Source organism: Glycine max, chromosome 12 (assembly GCF_000004515.6).
Source record: "Glycine max cultivar Williams 82 chromosome 12, Glycine_max_v4.0, whole genome shotgun sequence".
Lineage (NCBI taxonomy): Eukaryota > Viridiplantae > Streptophyta > Magnoliopsida > Fabales > Fabaceae > Glycine > Glycine max.
In genome coordinates this window covers 21,927,592-21,947,920 of record NC_038248.2, presented here as the reverse complement: position 1 = coordinate 21,947,920, position 20,329 = coordinate 21,927,592, and the positions used below count along the sequence as shown (strand labels likewise).

The 20,329-nt window shown below is 34.8% G+C and overlaps 1 protein-coding gene and 1 long non-coding RNA gene across 13 annotated transcripts in view; one reads left to right on the top strand and one right to left on the bottom strand.

Annotated features, from left to right (window-relative positions):
• Window positions 1–4,711, bottom strand: part of LOC100782278 (uncharacterized) — a 31,800-nt gene extending 27,089 nt beyond the window's left edge. For 2 of the 12 annotated variants that reach the window (XR_005887672.1, XR_417172.4), the window contains exons 1-4: window positions 3,747–4,711; window positions 3,509–3,585; window positions 3,336–3,385; window positions 108–2,318 (exon numbers count right to left, since the gene is read on the bottom strand). This is a non-coding gene — a long non-coding RNA (uncharacterized lncRNA). Of the gene's footprint in view, window positions 1–107; window positions 3,386–3,463; window positions 3,586–3,746 lie in introns of those variants that run through there. The other 10 variants (XR_001383876.3, XR_001383878.3, XR_001383874.3 and 7 more) reach the window with 10 other exon arrangements.
• A 3,534-nt stretch (window positions 4,712–8,245) lies between these two features.
• Window positions 8,246–13,886, top strand: LOC100818593 (3-deoxy-manno-octulosonate cytidylyltransferase, mitochondrial). The gene is made up of 8 exons (XM_003540050.5): window positions 8,246–8,701; window positions 10,301–10,346; window positions 10,991–11,077; window positions 11,163–11,287; window positions 11,596–11,735; window positions 11,859–11,910; window positions 12,040–12,150; window positions 12,705–13,886. Exons 1-8 carry the CDS (start codon window positions 8,435–8,437, stop codon window positions 12,795–12,797), a joined length of 921 nt encoding a protein of 306 aa, XP_003540098.1. The 5' UTR covers window positions 8,246–8,434; the 3' UTR covers window positions 12,798–13,886.
• The last annotated feature ends 6,443 nt before the right edge of the window (window positions 13,887–20,329 follow it).

Sequence of the window (20,329 nt, the reverse complement as noted above, 5' to 3'; positions counted from 1 at the left end):
GATTCTAACAGAGAAATAGGATAACAAAATATTCCAAACAGGCTTCAGAAACAAAGACATATCTTATGATACATTAGCCTTATTTTTTGTTTTACTCCCCAAGGTACCTGAATTGGATAGTTGCATAAACTTGTCTCCTTTTTAGTATTGTTAGGCATAGGCACGCTGCTTGCCACTTTAGAAGCAGCTGAAACAACTTTAGAGGCAGCTGAACCACTTTAGATTGATATATACTAATATACTACTAACATAAAGTAAAACTATATGTAACTTGCTCCAATGAAAGACTTCTCCATCATCAATACTTAATTTATTTTTGTCAAAAAAATAAACTTCATGCACAAAAGGTTTAGATAACAAATAATTTAAAGTAGAATTGCTACTCAATTTATGTCACAAATTCATGTCACAAACCATGAGTTAAAAAATTTATTTTTATTTGAAATCATGTATGAATGAGTTAAACTCTGGAAGCAAATATTTTTTTTGAACTTTTTCATTATCATTTTTATTTGGATAAACAAATTATATACATCAATTAGGCAACCAGATGTCTTCAATTTTATTCTAAAATAGAAAGAAACAGGTGATACAAGAAAAACAAATATTCACATTATTATTAGAAAAAAGAAACTAAAAGTTTAAAAAAACTGAATATTAAAAGCTGTTTTTTTTTTTCAAGGATCCTAGTTTTCTAATCCTATGTAAAAACACGCTAGTATCTATCTCACAAAAAGACTACTAACATAAATTTACTTTTTAAATTGCTGTCACCCCAATATTTCCAGCCACTTCCCTCACAATGGCATGCAACAATCATGGGGTGATGACTGACCTATCTCAAGATGAATAGTGTAAGTATTTTTTATTCAAATCAATAACACTTTACACAAGAAAAAATAATGACAAATTAAATTATTGATATGTCTATGGCTTATTATCATAAAGGATTCAAAAGGAATGGATTGGAATTATATGAATGCATGTAGCAGCCCACAAAATGTTAGAAGAGAAACGATTGTTAGGAAATAAAAAATTCAGCAAAGGTTAGACTCTCATATTATCATGAATATGGGTGCTCAATTCCATATGGAGTGTCCAAAAGCTACTTGCCTAAATGGCATGAATAAGCACAGGCCCCAATTTGGTACATACCCACTAACCATTACTTCAAAAAGCTTTCTTACTACAAACATAAGTTGTGCACACGCTCCAATTACATTTTCATCAATTCCACTGCAAAGCTGCCACATCGAAGACAAAGGTGAGAGGAAAATATGGAAGTGAATATGAATCTTGGAATCTCTTTGTTTATTTATGTTGTCAGGAAATAATTATAGGTTTGAGCAAGGTCAAGGATAAAAGAAAATATATTCAATTTGACGAAAATGTAAGTCAAAATATCATTATTTGGTTTGGATCTCACTGTAGCTTCAGGTCCATCTGTATGGACCCTAAGACAATTCCATCACTATAGGTCTATGGCCATGTCTAGCACCATTTGCACATGTCCTCCTAGTTAATCAAATGTGTCTTAGATAAACACTTTTAATTCTTCACTCATTTTCTGCAAAAATTAACTCGGGCTTACAGTGCTTTTACAAGAAAATTTCTTCCAAGGTCAACATCATGAAAAGTACACCACAATCACCCCAATTTTATAAGGTAGTTTTTTTTAACGAAGAAAGAATTAAGAAAAATTTTAGAAAACATTTTTAAGAGTTTTTATTTTGCATTTATTTATTGCAAAACTTAAGACTTAATAATACACTATTCAAGAAATATTAATTTTTAAGAGTTTTTCTTTTGCATATGCCACAAGTTTTTTTAGGTGAGAAGTCAAGTTTGATCACCTCAATTTCTATGTGTAATTTTTCATTATTTTATTTTTCATGTTAAGAAGTTAAGTATAGAAAACTTGACTTCTAAGTGTATAAACAAAAAATATTTGCAAAATTACATACATAAGTTGAAGTCATACTTCTCACTTAAAAGAGAAAAAAAAAACTCATGACACATGCACCCATAATTGAAAAACGGTGACATTTGAGAAAATAATATTCAAACCTATTACAATTTCAAAAAAAAGTCAAACAAGTATGCTCAAATAAAGATCAATAACAAAAAAATCACATATAGAAAAACAAAAAATAATTTACACATTAACCCCAAACCTAATACCACCCATAGTCTAATTATCCAATCTCAAATCAAGTAGCAAGAAATGGAGTGAATACTTCATACATACCATCATATTCAAGCTAAATGAAAATACCTATTAGTCCAAATATGCATGAAACAAACATGACTCTGCCCAACTGCAATGAATGGAATACGAATCAAAATCCAAAACAAATCTCAAATACAAATCAAACCCACAAATCAAGATGAAAACCAATTTTTTTACCACCCTTATCACTAGTACAAGGCACTTTAAGCTCATGTATTCAATCCATGCTTAGCCTGTTCGCGTAACAATTAATACAGTCTTATCTTTATATTTAATATAAAAAATACTAAAAAATGTATAAAAAAAAGAAGAAGTAAAAACTGTTATATATTTATTGATATTCTTTAGTTCCTTTATTCTATTTTTTTGTAGTCTCTTGAGAAAACGAGTATCTTTAGAAATATGGCTTGACAAGTGTTTCAAGATTGATTAAAGAAATGTGAGAGGATGAAACTGCATGTGGCTGTATTAGATTACATTGAAGACAAAGGTGTCATGAGAAGAAAAGAGGGGTTGTTTTCATAATTAGTAACTAACTGTGACCACCATGTCACAAGGTGGCAACCTTGCTGTTAATAATCATGACAAATGCAGGAAGAAGAGAGTCTTTCCTTCACCTAGTTAAATATAGCATTCAGTTCCAATGCTAAATGGATTAAATCTCCAACTAAAATGGAAGAATTTGGGTCTCACAATAGTTTGATTGAGTGAAAAGAAAAGGCATTGTTTGGCATGGAGCCTTCAAAGAAAGGGACAAGTGGGGATATTACTAAAAATAACTTAAACAACTGGACTGGTAGTCCAAAACTTTTCCTTTACCCCGTACACTAAAAAAACTATGTTTTAGTTTTTTATGTCTTCATTTTAGCAACAATTTTAATTGTTAGAAAACTAATAACAGTATCTAAAACATAATTTTGTGTTACTTGTATCAGACTAAAGCAAAAGAGTTGGCACAGGTAATAGGTAAAATATAATAATTATTAATTAGGGGCAGCAAATGCAATTGAAACCAACATCATGTGTCAATAATCTAATTTCACAAGAAACTCGACAAACAAAAATAATAAGCATTGCCCTTGTAAGTTGTAAGCAACTAAAATACCTATACTGCTGGGACTGAGGAGCATCTCTATTTAATAACGTCTTCCCCACCTGTAACATGTGACTCACTGTATAAAATAGGCAATCATGAAATAGATTGGAGCAGCAGAAATTTGAACATATGCATACATAAATCTTATAATCTGAAGTGACAACAGCTATCAGTTTCTTTACCCCAAGAATAGTCGTCAATTTTCCTCTGAAGATATTTAACAATAGGAATGTGCGCCACAGGAACAACCAAGTAATGCCTAAAAGTTTCCAGGTTCAGATTGGTCATCTCAATTTAATGTCAAAATATATAAAAACAATTGAAAAATTAGTCAATCGTGAAATTAGCAAATTGAAATTGTGCATTCCACTAATTCAGGTTCCAAATTAAGATTGAAATGATATAGTATTTTGTGAGTACCTGAAAGCTGATGGATTAATGTCCTGAAAAGCAACAACCTTATCATCCTGCAATTTCAGATCACGGAATTGAATTACAAAGGAAACAAAAACTAAAAAATGAAGAGAGACAGAGACAGAGACAGAGAGAGGAACGGAGTGAAGAAGAGTATTGCTAGAGGTGGATTTGGCGGCAATCGCACAAAAAACATAGGACAGAGTAGCTCATAGCCATCTTAATAAGATTCCCATTATAGTTCTTGGCATTCTTGAGGTTTGCACCAGCTTCGTCCAGATCCCCCTTGGAAGGCCAACCGGTTCCTGAGATGTGAACCAGCAACTTCCTGTAGCCCAAGGAGTCCAACGCGGAATACACAACATCGATCTGCGCGAAAAGCATGTTATCATAGTGGAGGTTACTGGAGGGGTCCACCATCCCCTAGTTGGGTTGGAAGAGAACGTAGTCCAACGGAACCTGCTTAGGGTCCACCATCCCCTGGCCGTCGTACACGTCGACGAGGTGTCGAAGTCGCCGGACTTGATCTAGCTTTGGTCCTCAAGGACCTGGTTGGTCTGGACGACAGCCATGGAGAAATCGTCGGCGGCAAACTTTTCGATGTCGCGAAACCAGAGAAGGTCGTCCTTGCATTCTCTTTTGGTGGCGGCGGCATTACCGGAGTCGTCACCGTGCCCGAACGGCTTCCAACAGCGCACGATAAGGCTCACCGAACCTCTTTTTTTCCACTTAATAATAAGCCCTTGTTGCTCGCTCAAAAATGCTCTCACACCCGATATCAGCTGCAACTTCTGCAAATCCTCGCTCGAAAATGAGGAGTGAGGATGAAAGTGTTGGTGCACTAGAACGAGTGTACTTGTTGACCTTCACCTACACCTCTGTGGGGGTCTCCACAATGATGGAGGCGTGAAGAGAGACAGAGAGCAAGGAATTTAGGGTTTTCTAAAACTGATGGAGAGAGATTAAAAAAAAGGAGTGAAAGAAAGCCTGTTCGCATTCCCAAAGACACTGTAGTCTCACATTCTACAACGGTTCTTCAATAACCGATCTCATAATGCGCTTTCAAAGACGTTTTTAATAAGGCCGTCTTTAAAATTTTGTTGTTATTTACAAAAATGCCAACATCAATTTTGTTAGAACCACCGTAAAACCTGCGTCGTAGAATGCAACTTTTCTAGTAGTGATGCCAAAACTATTGGTAGAAAAGGGCAAGCATTCCATCCTCACCTGGCACTTTAGTAGGGCCCATTTCATGCAAAGCTTCAAAGAATTCCTCCTCGAGAAGCTTCGTTCTAGAAAATATTACATGTCAACTTCCACACATCCTTCAACAAGCCCCGCACTTCTTCCATATTTTTGTAGTAGAAGATGAGAAAAAATTAAAGAAGAAATTGGTTAAGGTTTCTATATACCTTTCCAATCTGATGTGTTGAATTCACCTTCTTGTGTTGTGAATCCTTGTTGTGAAAAAAGGTTGTATTTTTATCACCATGTGATAACTATTCTGCCCTTGACCTTTGACTCCAATACACTTCGTCCATTTTCAAACACTCATCCATATCTCTCTCTATATTTGCCTCCATCTCCATCACAACATCATTTTGGGTCATCTTTTGCACTTCTCCCAACCTCTTTTGTAGCCTACGGATATTGTTTGTGAAGTTGCCAATACGATCCTTTCCCCCAAGCATCTAGATTCGCTTTGACTTGGGCTAGGTTTTGTGTCACCCCTTGCCTATGTCTCCTTATCCTCACACCCCTTGAACAACTTCCTGACACCCCTCCTTATCCTACATTCACATTTGTTCGAACCTATACCTTTTTTGTCTCCTCCTTTGATCACACCTTTGTTGTTGAGAAACCAACATATTAAGAATAATTGGATATTGATCTCTTTGCATATTGTTCACAAAGGCCTTGTTCAGCTTTTCCTCAATCAAATCTGCACCCTTTCTCTTATTTGTCCAAGTAAACTCATAGCCTTCTATTTCTATGTCCATCAACACCTCTTGGAATTGTGATATGAGATCAAGGTCAACAACATTACCTCCACTATTTTCTCTCGGATTCAAAATCTGGCTCAATCTCCTATGCACATCCGAGGGCTATTCTCTATAGGCTTTTGGCTTTTGAGAATCTCCCACGCTTTTTATTTTGCTCAAGGAAACCATACAAAAATGTGGCTAGAAAAGCATCCCCATGCAGGCCTCTATTTATATAAGTTGAGATATGATTCGGAGACCAAGACTGCAACTCCACCTCAATTCCTTCGCTCTGCATTAGAATAATACCTCCAGCTTTCCTAGCATCTTCCAGTACCTTCACAGTCCACCGCAAACATGTGGTCAAGGCTTGTCATTCCTTTTAATATATTCAACTTCGTAGATTTCTTGCTTGGCTCCATTATGAAAGTTACATCAAGAATTTCACCAAAGAGGAGTTTTCACAAAGCTCAAATTGCACGTGGGTTCCTAGGCCCACGATAATTCCGACTTAGTTTTTTCATTGGTCGTGGCGAGGCTGCATAGCAGCTCCTGCCAATTCTCTCTTTGATTGTTTTGTTGCACTCTTTCCTTCATCATCTCCCTTCATTGTATCCACTTGCATGGCCTTCCACCTGACGCTTTCCTCTTACCACAATTTCAGCTTCTTTTTGTGGCTCTCCTAGCTATAGAGGCGCCATCCTTTTCCACCTCTTATTCAGATTCAGTGTATCCATTGTCGTCTTTATAGGATTATTATGACCAAGAAAGAAACTCTGAACCTCCTCCTCCTTTCTTTCTAAAATCTTTTTGTTTTTGTATTATTTTCATAATTTCCTTCCACTTTTCCTTCTCTCTCCTAATCCTCCAACAACATATGGTAGTTAGTGATTATGCATGTAACATATATTACATCTACACCCTGCATCTCACTTTTCTCCCCCATAACCTCCACAATTTCCTTCTTATCCTTCTTATGATTTGACATTGGCTTCTCCTTCTCCTTCTCCTTATCATCAAACAGACTAGTATGCTTGACCTTCCCATAGATGACTTGTTGTTTGACCTCGACCACTACATTTGGACGTGATGGCAAGGCCTTTAGCCATTGACCATAAGGCATACCCTCTGTGTCTTCTTCCTCCCATCTTTCTACCTTCTCCTCACATTACCTTAACAGATGATCCAACTAGCCACACATATAACATAAATTCCATCACTTTCCTCCTATACTTAACATCATCTCTCTGCACAAGGGTTTCGTTATGTTGATAGAAACCATAATACGCATGAATCTTCCTACGTACCCTACATTCTTCTTATTCGTCCCACATCAAAAACAATCACAAAGAGTTTCCAATTGTTTATGCTATTTCCTTCGTACGATATCCTAAAGGAAGACCATAAACTCTCATCCAAAATAGACTTTTGGATAAATCTACTCCGTTAGGGTTTTGGTCTCCTTTTAGATCTTGCAGCACCAACAATTAATGATCAAAGCTCCATGCTTGGACTATTATTGAAAGACCCCTTCGTAATCACCTTGCCCACCAACCAAAACTCGTCAACTATCTCCTTTACCCCCCGCCCCCTCCCCCCACCTCAATCACCACTTCTTCCTTATCAGTAAACTCCATTTCTATCCCCTTATTCATCCTTGATAATAGCCAAGTACTCACAACCCAAGAGAATCAAGGATAAAAATCAACCTTAAGTAAAACCTTTAGAGTGCTAGGTTTTCAGAAAAACCCTAACAGAGGGAGAATATCCCTATTAGTATTAAATTAACAAAAAAATTTCCTTTCGAAACACTTTTAATCAAAAACATATTTTTTCACTTCTATACTAAACTCTGATTTTCACACCTGAAATTAAATAAACAAGTCTTTTTTATCATTAAACGTGTCAAAGCATGGTACTTTAAGTGTAAAGTTAGAATAAAAGAAGCATAAAATTTAAATACAATATGTTAATTTTTTATATTAATTTTAATTAAATTAAAATTTCACTTTGATTAGTCACCTAAACAAAATTGACGTTCCGTTAAACAAAATTGACGTTCCGTTAAACAAAATTGACGTTAAAAATCAATAGTTACTTTCTACTAGTATTAAGCTAGAGCTTTAATTCTGATTCAGAAAACAATTACATTTGTATTTTATTTCATCCTAAAACAAAATTGATTCGAGAGTGGAGTTCACATAAGAGAAATTTTAATTTATAGTTGCTTAGAGAGTTATTTTAAAAAGAAAAAAAATATATTCATTATGGTATTTTTGAAAAAGTGAGACAATGATAAATTAATTTCTGAAATATAAAAAATTTAAATTTAATTTCTAAATATATAAAAAATTTGATAGATTGATCTTGATTGAATATGTAAAATCAATTTGTTGTATTTTTATATATTCGGAGAATAAATTTAAATTCTACATCTTAAACTTTCAACGAAAATTGATATTTATAAAAAAAATGACAAGCTATTATTAATTCATGACAAATGATAAATTATTCCTTTATTATAATGTAGCTGTAAAATTGCAAAAAGTGAAAAAAAGGTTATGATGCCAGAAAAGAAAAGAAAAAACACTTGGGACGGGATTTTTAAATCCAAGGCAGATAGATCTGTAGACTGAAGTTAATTGTCCAAAATTCGCCAGTTAGTCACTGAGTTCATCCATTCATCCTTCGCTTATTCCTCTTGTTTGGGTCATGGCAATTTGTTCCTCACTTTCATCGTCATCGTCATCGTCTTCTTCTTCTACATCGTCCTTTGGTTCCTCGAGCACCGCGAAGGCGTGGATCATCCATGGCATTGTGGCCGGAGTGGCGATTGCTGCGGCGGTGGGTGCACGCGCTTACATGACTCGATTCAGCAAGTTTCGGAGCCGGGTCGTGGGCATCATACCCGCCCGATTCGCTTCCTCGCGCTTCCAGGGAAAGCCTCTCGTTCAAATCCTTGGCAAGCCCATGATCCAGGTCCCCCATAACACTCTCTCTCTTTTACTATTTTTCTGCAATTTTTTCCTTTAAATTATTCCTTGTCACTTTAAAATAATATTTGTTGGAGAGCCGTTGATAGTGATATGACCAAAATAGGATATGAGAAATGCTAGCGACCTCTTCTATCACACACACTCTACTTGTAGTTGAAATTTGTTGAAAATTATAAAATGGGATAAGTGTTACACTTTATTTAATGAACCTTACTTATGATCTTGTAATTTTTAGTAAATTTAAACCAATAGGAAGGAGGGTGTTGGAAAAAGTGTATTAGAGAGTGTTTACTGGCACTCCTTATAGTATATATAAGTGAGTGTGACCCTCACTGGCTGGCGTTCGAGGTCGAGTTAGATTCAAGCTCAAATCTTGAAATGGTATTAGAGTTGATTCTAGTGGTTGTTGATGGATCTATTTGGCCACCCATTATTGGATTATATGTGGATGTCTAGTACTGCAGACTATACCGCTGTTAAAGATATTCAATCCTTGATGTGAGGGGGGATGTGTTAAGAGATTTCACGTAGTGTATATAAGTGAAAGACAACCCTCACTGCATGAGCTAATTTTTGTGACTGAGTTGGCCTCAAGCCAAAATTCTAAGAATAATTGCATAAATGTAGTACGGACTCTGGATCTTTCAAGAAAATACATGCTTGGTGATTGCTTTTACAAGAAATGGAAGGTGAAGATTACTTTAGAAATAAAAAATTGGGGGATGTGTTAAGAGATTTCACATAAAATAGTAATATAGTCAAAATGGTGTATACAAGTGAAAGACAACCCTCACTGCATAAGCTAGTTTTGGTAGTTGAATTTGCCTCGAGCCGAAATTCTAAGAATGATTTCCTAAATGTAGTACAGACTTTGGATGTTCGAAGAAAGTACATGCTTGGTGATAGCTTTTACATGTAAACCGAAGGTGAGCATTACTTTAAAAATAAAAAATTGAGTCTGTGACTCTTTTGCTTTTGTCTTTCGAAAAAGTTGCTTCCTTCTGTTTTACTCATTCGTTGTTGGACTAATATGATGAGTCAGTTCACAGTAAAGACATGTCAGTGATCTAATCAATCAGGTTTCTAGTTTGATATAGAAATTTTGGAATGTAATTCCTTTTCCTTCTAGTTGCCTTGGAGTGTGGTTAAGTCTATGACATTTTTGTGTAAGTTCGGACAAATTTGGACCTTCCTTTGTATGACATTTTAATACCAATTAATATGCTGATCAACACTATTGATAACTGCAGAGCTACCATGGTTAACTCTTCTCTGGCTACTATGTATGCTAAGTGTGAACCCATGTAAGAGTGGCATTTTTGTAATATGCTGTGCCTAGTTGAGTTAATGTGAAAGTGTGATTTTTTCTGTTTACATCTCTCAACTATTGTACTTGCATCACTTGTATATTTCTCTCACAACTAGCTAATTACTATTTTGTGATATAGATAGTTTCATCAGAAATTTCCAGTTGAGCAATTGGCCTTTTAGCAAACTATTCCCAGCACCTATTTCTTTTAATTTTTCGTCTCTAATGATCAAATTATGATGTAGTTTACCTTCATTGAGCTGAATTTTACAGAGAACATGGGAAAGGGCAAAGCTGGCAGCTACATTGGATCATATTGGTAGGTCTATCCACATGATCTTCCTCCAATCTGGCATTAGTAGCTTTAATGTATGTGTCTTAGCCTTTCATTGATCTGTAAGTGGTATTACAAAATATATGCCTCCAAGTGGAAGTGTGAAACTAAGATTCACATCTTATTTGTCGCATATGGCCACAGCCCATAGAGATCCTAAATTAGACATGGAGATTTTTGCTTAGAGGGTAAACAAGTTTAAAGTCTGTTTTCATATGCATGTCCAACAATATGTGTTGCTTTTGAGGGGCAATGAGAAGTCTCTCAATTTATGCACAAACACATCCTGGAAATGGACAAGTAAATGACTTCCAATTTCACCTCAGTTGTTGTTTGACTGTTTCTGCATTTGTTCTTGCATGTAAAACCTCTTGTTGGTCTTTTGAAGATCTGCCAATTTTGCATTGCTTTCCTTTCTGAATTTCTAGGTAAACTAACTCAAGAACATCATGATTTGGATGGATTGTAATATAGGGAGATTTTAGTGAACTCTGCATACATGTCATCTGGTGCTTCAAATTCAAGAAAATCAAGTAATAAACAGTTTTACAATTTGGTAGATGTGTACGAGCATGTGCACATCTAGCTAGCTTCTTTGATTTCTGACTGGTAATTTTCTCTGGTTCTAGTTGTGGCAACTGATGATGAAAAGATTGCTGATTGCTGTCGACAATTTGGAGCTGATGTTATAATGACATCAGAATCTTGCAGAAATGGTAAGCAAACTAGTTGCTTATTATATGGTATCCATTCAAAGCTTTTTTCTTCACAATGTTTCATACTCTTTATTTTGCTAGATAGGTACTGAGCGCTGCAATGAAGCCCTACAGAAGCTTGGGAAAAAATATGATATTGTTGTCAACATTCAGGGTGATGAGCCACTTATTGAACCTGAGATAATAGATGGTGTTGTGAAAGCTTTGCAGGTATGGGTTTTTTTCCCCTTAAATTTATTCTTTTCATACCATGGAAAATGCAAATATTGTTCCATTAGAAAAAAAATTAATAACTGCCTGCTTTAGTCTGTAATCGTTATGTGCATGTTTTATTCTGAACAAAACGGTGAATCAATTGTTCCAAATCACTTGTTTGATATAGCATCAGGTTATCCAGAAAATTTTCACATTGAAGTATTGTAACTTTATGGCCAAACGGAAATATCACTATATATCTATGATTATTGGATTTATATTATTCCCTTATAGTCTTACACTATCTATACCAATCCTTACAGGCAGCTCCTGATGCAGTGTTCAGCACTGCAGTCACATCTTTAAAGCCTGAAGATGCACATGATCCAAATAGAGTGAAATGTGTGGTAGATAATCGTGGTTATGCCATTTATTTTTCACGAGGATTAATCCCATTCAACAAGTAAGTTTGAAATAATTAAAGTTCAAATTTTCAATCTTAATTGTTCCTCCATTCACCAAATATCTTGTGAAATTGTTTTACATATTTTGTAAAACTGGATAAATGTTTGCATTCATACTGTAGGTCAGGAATGGTCAATCAACAGTTCCCGTATTTGCTTCATCTTGGGATTCAGGTACTAACGTTAAATTCTCTTATTTCTCTCTAGTTGGCCTTGATAACAATCATTGTTTGTGGTTCATTTGTTTGTTACCATTATCTGCTTCATTTTGAGTTAATAGTTTTCCGTCTACACATCTGCCAGAGCTACGATGCAAAGTTTCTGAATATATACCCTGATCTTCAACCTACTCCGTTGCAACTCGAGGAGGATTTGGAGCAGCTTAAAGTCCTTGAGAATGGCTACAAGATGAAGGTACCCTAAGTTATTATACAAGCACATATTATTATTTCATCCTTATCCTATTGACTTGCATGTTTTTTACTTGCTTATTCTATACTGACCTTATAATCAAATAGCCTTCAATCCAAGTATAAGGTTTGGTTGCCAACTTGCCATTAGATGCGAGTAGTCTAAAACCGTTGTATATTCAGGGTCTCTAATAAAGTTGTCTCTGTCTGACTATTGAATTAAACACTTGGTGACAGCTCTAGTTGGTATGATGCTGTTAGAAAACCCTCTATTAAGAGAGTCTAATGTTAGGAAAGAGAAATAGGGGAGCACCAGGTGATCAAGCCCCTGAGAAAAAAGTATAAGCAAATATCAATAGAAAGGGGGTTACACATCTGCAAAAGAAAGAAAAGAATAGTATCAAGATTGTAGCTACTACTAAATACTGAAACATTATTATACACTTCATCCTTGTAGTTGATGACTGTGGCTTTACTCGTCTGATCTGATGTGGGATAAATTATTTATATCATTTTTGGGCACTTTATAAAAATGTTTATTTTTATTTTCTGCTACAGGTGATAAAAGTTGATCATGAGGCTCATGGTGTTGACACTCCTGAAGATGTTGGAAAGATAGAATCTCTAATGCGTGAGAGGAACTTGTCTTGAACTCTCAGACACAGCAGTGAAATCATATGCAAATTAATCATTAGCACACCGCATCGCAAATAGAAAAAGGGTTCATTTTATTTTTTTGTTTTAGTATAAACCTTCTTGTTGCTTACAACATAGTACGCGTGTTATTATTTATAATATATTTTATTTTATAACATCGGCAGTATGACTAGGTTTCTCGGTTTCTTGTACAATTATTAATATAATATATATGTGCAGAGAATTAAAATTTTAGTCACACACATATAATGCAAGCTATGTATGCTATCAAACAAAGGAAATTAATAAAGCACAACACAAAAATATAGAAATAAGACAGCATCATTGCCTGTTTTACATCGGCTTCTTGAAAAATACTATTAATCTTCTTCTCTGATCATCTGATATATATGTATGCTGACGAGTTCCAGGGTGGGAAAGGTTAACTGGTTTCCCTACATGTCCCCGTCATTTTCTCCATCACTTCAAATTGAGAGAGACTATCGTCATTGTGTCACCTCTACCTCCATTGTAACCACCTTAATTTTTCACTTCCAATGTCGGTGTTCTCCCTTCACCTAAAAACTTGTGAAGCTATTGATGCTCAGATCTCTTCACTCCTCTGCTACCTATAGCACGTCTCACCTCTCTCGTGGTGGTTACAGCACCGAACCGATGCTAGAGCAGAAGGTTGCGGTTATTGGTGCCAGCAACAAGCTAGATTGCACAAACCCTTTTGCTTCTAATGAAGCAAAGACAAACCCTCTTTAAATCTCACACTGATTGAGAAGATACAACACACATAGGAGCTAGTGAGGGAGTTTCCTGTGTTCCGTGGATTCACCATCACCCTCGAATCCTACGAGGATGAATTGCGCACCGGCGTCGACAAGGACTCTCGACCTAACCTTCTTTGCCTACACTGTCAACAAGATTCTTGACCTAATCTTCTTCGTCTGCACTCCAAGTTTCATGTTGATTCAATGTTAATTGGATCGACTTTGATTGTTAGAGGATTGAAGCTTTTGCTTCTTGATTTTCACCTTGAACAAACAATTCGCCCGCAGTCCTAAAGGAATGCGCGATTCATTGCCAATTGCAACACGAGTGTTCAAATTGTGAATCAGCGAGAATGGCTATATTCAATATGTGGTTGCTTTGACTATTATTGATATTGAGTTCTGCTGTAGTGTAGCATTTTTTGTGGATTCTAAAATAATAAGGATAATATTTAGAAGGAGGTTTTGCCATGGCAGTGAGGATTAGGGTCTCGGAGGAAAAGGGAAAATTGTGGGTGAAAGGGTCGCAGGGGGAGCGGGGCAAATCGGGGAAAAGGAGGGAAAAAAACAGAAAAGAAAAAAATATGAAATGTCTTTAGCCTTTGATGAGAAAAGCAGTATATTGTACGGTTATAATTTCTTTCCCACTGTGGGAAACCTATTGACCTTTCTCATCCTATAACTCATCATGTATGTTTTGATATGTGTCAGTGTGTGTTTGAACTTTAACAAACTTGTGAAAGAATAGTTATGAAGTCAGAATCAAGAATATCTTTGTATCATATAAAAATCTTGACTATCAAACACTAAATGTAGTCTGAGATGTAAGATGAATCAGCATAAATATTATGTGTTGACCTTTTTTTTTCTTTTATCTTTTTATTTGTTTTCTAATTGAAGACTGTGAAGTACTTTTCAACAAGAGTTTTCCTTTAAGATTTTTTCTCTATATTGTTTTAGTTCTTAATGATATTTATTTGTCCTAAGACTAAGTGTGTTTGGAAGGGAAAATACAAATAATATTGAAGAAAATTTTTATACCTTTTTAATGGGATCCATAACTTTTACAGTCCGTTTTAATTAAAAAAATCTTCTATTTTAATCCATCAATTTGATTTTAAAAGATAACAAATCACAATTAAACTCATTTTGTATTTACCATTTTATTAAATAAAATATAAATTAAAATGATAAGGCACAATTTCATTATTAATAGTAAATATTTTATTATATTAAAAGTTTAAAATTTAAAGAGATAAGATTTAAAAATTTAATAAATAATACAATGAAGTAATACAAGAACTTGGTGGATTGATTTGCAAGATAAGACATGAAGATATATTTATCTAGTTTTATTTTTCTATCAAATAAAGGTGTAAATATTTAATATGGCATAATAGGAGTGACTATTTAATAAGTCACTAACTTTAAATAATTATTATTAGTCGGAGTTTATTATAATTAGGAACTCTTGGTATGCCTTAGGATAGTTATATGTATCTCATAATTTTTTTAATGAAGGAGACTTAGATTTTGATGAAATCAGAATTTAGATTTGTGCTATGTGTAAGAGAATTGTTCTCTCTTGATTCGTGTGTAGAATCATAAATTCTTATCAAAGAATTTTTATTCTTTGTGACGAATTCTTTTCAACTTATCTATCTGAAGGGATTGTGGTCTTAATCATTTACATTTCTCATTTCAATCAGTTTTTTTTTCTTCTATAAAATTTGTCTTTAACTTTTGGTCTGTTAAGATGTTGAATTGTGATCCATGAAAAATGGTTCTTATCACTTCGTATCTGAGCAGGGATTCAGCATTTTCTCTATGAATTTGCAACATGATTGTGTTTCACAATTGCATCAAAATTTGCTTTGATTGTCTCGGATTTTAGGCCTTCCAATTGTTGTTCTCGCGGGTTATTATGCTTCACACGTGATCTAGATTTGCGCATCAATGGCAATTTAATTCAAGTCCAGGTGCTTGATGTATAATTCTAATCAGAGCAATTGGTATGTGCTAGTTCAATTATTGTTTCACTTTAAAGTGGTCTAGTTGTTTTGTGTCAATTGTTTATTGGTTAATGCTTTAATTCCCTATGCCTTGCGTCATCTAATCCCAGAATTATGTTCTGTTTTGCGTAAATTTGTTTCTTAACTGTTGATTTGTGTGCACAAGTTTTATATTCATGATCTGTTTATGCGTAAAATTTTATTCTCTGATTTACATATTTTCTCGTTGTTTATGCGCTTGAATTTTGTTTGTTTAAGTGTTATTGGTTGAGTTAAATTTTAATCTTGTGTATGTTTTTTTAATTGTGTCAAATTCTACACATTGTATTCAACGTTTGTCCATAGAGTTCTTGAGAGACTTTTGATTCATAGAAATTTAGTTTGAGTGAGTTTAGGTGTTTTTGCAAATATTGTAAAGTTGAGCACTTGTCAGTAAAAAAAAGGGACTAGAAGTAAACAAAAAATATTGGAGAAAAAGTAAAAATAAAAAATAAAAAAAAATATGTCCTATAAAATGTCCTTCTACACTAGTACCAAATTCTTAATTTTTTTCATACATCTTTACTCATTTTGTCTCTCTTGGATACACTAGTCTCACCGTGTAATTTTGAAATTCTTATTTTGTGTTGTTCTTATTCTTGAGTCTTCTAGTTTGTCTTTCTTTGACATTCTATTTTGAGTTGTTCCTTTTATTTCTTTTAGCTTTTATTTGTTTGTCCTTTATTTTTTTTTTGGTTTTGTCTTAGAGTGTCTCTTTCTTTGGACTCTTGAGTTGAGTTTGAAATTCATTACATGTTTCACATTGAATACTATCTTCATTTGGATTTTGGAGGATTTACTTAAGAACTTATAGAGGAACATATGGAAAAAGGCAAGTGTGCACATTACATAAAAAACCTAAAAAGAGAGAAACATGAGTGGACTACCTGTTTTTATCATAGCTAACAAAGACTTTGCACACAAAATGAAGAGATAAGGGGACAGTAGGTCCCCTTGCCTCAAACCTCTATGGAGGTGAAAATCTCTGTAGGGCTCGCCATTAATCAAAACTGAGAAAGTCACTATTGATACACACCTCATAATCATACAAATCCATCTTTGAGGAAAACCTATGATGCTAAAAACTTTCTCCAAAAAAGACCTTTCTACTCTATCATAAGCCTTAGACATGACTAACTTGAGCGCCATATGCCCTTTCTTGCCCTTTACTTTCTTCTTCATAAAATGGACACATTCAAAGGCAATAGTAGTATTATTTGTGATCATTCTATTTGGCACAAAGGCACAATGGGTTTCTTCAATAGTATGAGGCAAAATATGTTTGACCCTATTAGCAACTGTTTTCGTGAGAATCTTAAAAATCAGGTTGCAAAGGCTAATAGGTCTAAATTCACTTGGTTGGGATGGATTCTTTTACCTTGGGGATCAAAGCAATAATAGTCTTGTTGAGATGTGAGGGATCCTCCCCATCATTCAGAACACTAAGAAGAAGACTCATCACATCCTCTCTGTTGCAACCTACCCTTCGACAGGAGGGCGAGGCGAAAGAAAAGTGTGCGTCTTCCAAAAAAGAGAACGCACGGGAGTCTCCATCAACGTTTATTCGAGAAAAACGTTAGAAAAACCAAAAATGAGGTCTGCAAATTTTGAAAATAAGGGTTCAGGAGTTGTTTACGCGTAGGAAAGGTATTGGCACCCCACGTGCCCGTCACAAGGAACGGGGGCCTTTAATCAAGTATGCAACATGACTTCAAAAAAATTATTTACTTTTCCCTTTTTTATATCTTTTTATTTTTGGGATCGACAAGGGGTGCCCTTGCTCCTACATATCCTCAAATGTGATGAGAAATTCAGACTTACGTAGTTCTTTAAATTGAGAAAGTTTGTATGTCCAATTGGTTTTTATGCTTTTGAAAGATTCCTTTTAAATAACAAGAACAAAAAAGGGGTCGTTAAGGCGTTGGACCTTAAACGATCTCATGTGACTTTGATGGAGTGAAATTCAGTTATGCATTGATTTTATCTTGGTTTTGTTTATTAACTTTCAATCTCTTTAAAAGACAACTTTACGGCGCTAATGATCGGTTAAAGTTAAACTTCACAAAAAAAATAAGATTACCAATGATAGAAGGAGGAGATGAATATGCACAAAACAATAAGGGGGACCCCTAAGGGTGCATAGATCACATTCAAATCTTAAAAACAAAACTAATTGATGGCTGCACGAAGAACACCGAACAAGGAACAATATAGGGATTAATCATAGTCGTGATTAGGCAGCGCCTCGACTTCATTTCCTCTTTTTTCTTCTTCTTCACTCTTATTTCTCTCAATTTCCTTCACTACTCAATGCTGGAACCCTTCCTCAGCCCCCCTACCATGCCTATTTATATGACAAGGGGAATTTAGGGCACTTGCAGCTCGTCTAGGCGAGCTAAGGCTTAGTCCTGAAGTCACTAGCTTGCCCAGGCGAGCTAGTTCCTTAACCCTGAAGTTGTTTGGTGGCCCAAGCGAGCCAAAGGCTAGTTTGGGCGAGCTAGGGTCCAGGAAACTGAAGAAAAATACTCTTTTGCCCCCCTTTCTTGGTATCTTTCACATTCTTGATCAAAACATTGAACAATCATTTGTTTTGTGCGATAACTGGTGTCGAACAACATAGCTCGGCCAATGAGAATCAAAACATCAGTGAGCGATAGTCCCCAGACGAAATTAGAGTCTGACAGTTGCCCCTCTTTACTTATCTTTTATTGAAAATGAAAAGGTAAGTAAAGATAAGGACACTAATTTCATTCAAGCGATCTTGCTATCCAACTGGCAACTAGCAAAAACCAAGGAAGTGAAACCTGTAAAAAGAACAAACACATCTCGACATGGAAGTATCAAAAGTATTAAGCAAATGATGTTGCAATCTTGCACAACAAAATAGGAGCCATTGAAGTCTTTGGGAATGTAAAAGATAGAAGACATTGAAGTCTTGTAATGTAAAAGACTGAAGACATTGAAGTCTTGTAAATGCAAAGACTAAACACATTGAAGTCTTGAAATGTAAAAGACTGAAGATATTGAAGTCTTGAAAAACGTAAAAGACAGAAGACATTGAAGTCTTGTAAATGTAAAGACTGAAGACATTGAAGTCTTGTAAATGTAAAGACTGAAGACATTGAAGTCTTGAAATGTAAAAGACTGAAGACATTGAAGTCTTGTAAATGTAAAGACTGAAGACATTGAAGTCCTTGAAATGTAAAAGATAGAAGACATTGAAGTCTTGTAAATGTAAAAACTGAAGACATTGAAGTCTTGTAAATGTAAAGACTGAAGACATTGAAGTCTTGAAATGTAAAAGACTAAAGACATTGAAGTCTTGTAAATGTAAAGATTGAAGACATTGAAGTCTTGAAAAATGTAAAAGATTGAACACATTAAAGTCTTTGAAATGTAAAAACTGAAGATATTGAAGTCTTGTAAATGTAAAGATTGAAGACATTGAAGTCTTGAAATGTAAAAGACTAAAGACATTGAAGTCTTGTAGATGTAAAGACTGGAGACATTGAAATTTTTGAATGTAAAAATTGAAGACATTGAAATCTTGTAAATGTAAAGACTGAAGACATTGAAGTCTTGTAGATGTAAAGACTGGAGACATTGAAATCTTTGAATGTAAAAACTGAAGACATTGAAGTCTTGTAAATGTAAAGACTGAAGACATTGAAGTCTTGAAATGTAAAAGACTGAAGACATTGAAGTCTTGTAAATGTAAAAGACTGAAGACATTGAAGTCTTGCAAATGCAAAGATTGAAGACATTGAAGTCTTTGAAATGTAAAAGACAGAAGACATTGAAGTCTTGTAAATGTAAAGACTGAAGACATTGAAGTCTTGTAAATGTAAAGACTTAAGACATTGAAGTCTTGAAATTTAAAAGACTGAAAACATTGAAGTCTTGTAAATGTAAAGATTGAAGACATTGAAGTCTTGAAATGTAAAAGACTGAAGACATTGAAGTCTTGTAAATGTAAAAAGTGAAGACATTGAAGTCTTTGAAATGTAAAAGACAGAAGACATTGAAGTCTTGTAAATGTAACGACTGAAGACATTGAAGTCTTGTAAATGTAAAGACTGAAGACATTGAAGTCTTGAAATGTAAATGACTGAAGACAATGAAGTCTTATAAATGTAAAGACTGAAGACATTAAAGTCTTGTAAAATGTAAAAAACAGGAGACATTGAATGTTGGATCAAGTGGCCTCGGAATAATTAAGAATGGGGGGTTGAATTAATTATGAACGTGTCTTGACTAATTAAAAATCTATCATTCTTAATGTTACTAGATTCAATTAGGCTTTTAATACTAAGTTAAGAAAGTAAAGAACATAAATAGAAACTTAACCAAAAGTAAAAGTGATAATTAAAAGTACACAGCGGAAATTAAAGAGTGTAGGGAAGAAGAAGACAAACACAAGATTTATACTGGTTCAGCCACAAACTGTGCCTACATCCAGTCCCCAAGGAACCTGCAATTCTTGAGATTTCTTTCAACCTTGTAAAATCCTTTACAAGCCAAATATCCACAAGGGATGTACCCTCCCTTGTTCTCTTTGAATAACCAAGTGGATGTACCCTCCACTTGAACTGATCCACAAGAGATGTACCCTCTCTTGTTCTCAGTATAACAATCCCCAAGTAGATGTATCCTCTACTTGTACCACAAAGGACCCTCCAATGTGTTGGGACAAAGAATTCTCAGGCGGTTAGTCCTT

Bases quoted from the DNA above. Each gene is read 5' to 3' on its own strand.
- LOC100818593 (XM_003540050.5), top strand. From the start codon at position 8,435: ATGGCAATTTGTTCCTCACTTTCATCGTCATCGTCATCGTCTTCTTCT. The intron at 10,347-10,990 runs GTAGGTCTATCC...CTCTGGTTCTAG, and splicing joins AGCTACATTGGATCATATTG to TTGTGGCAACTGATGATGAA. The intron at 11,078-11,162 runs GTAAGCAAACTA...TTTGCTAGATAG, and splicing joins ATCAGAATCTTGCAGAAATG to GTACTGAGCGCTGCAATGAA.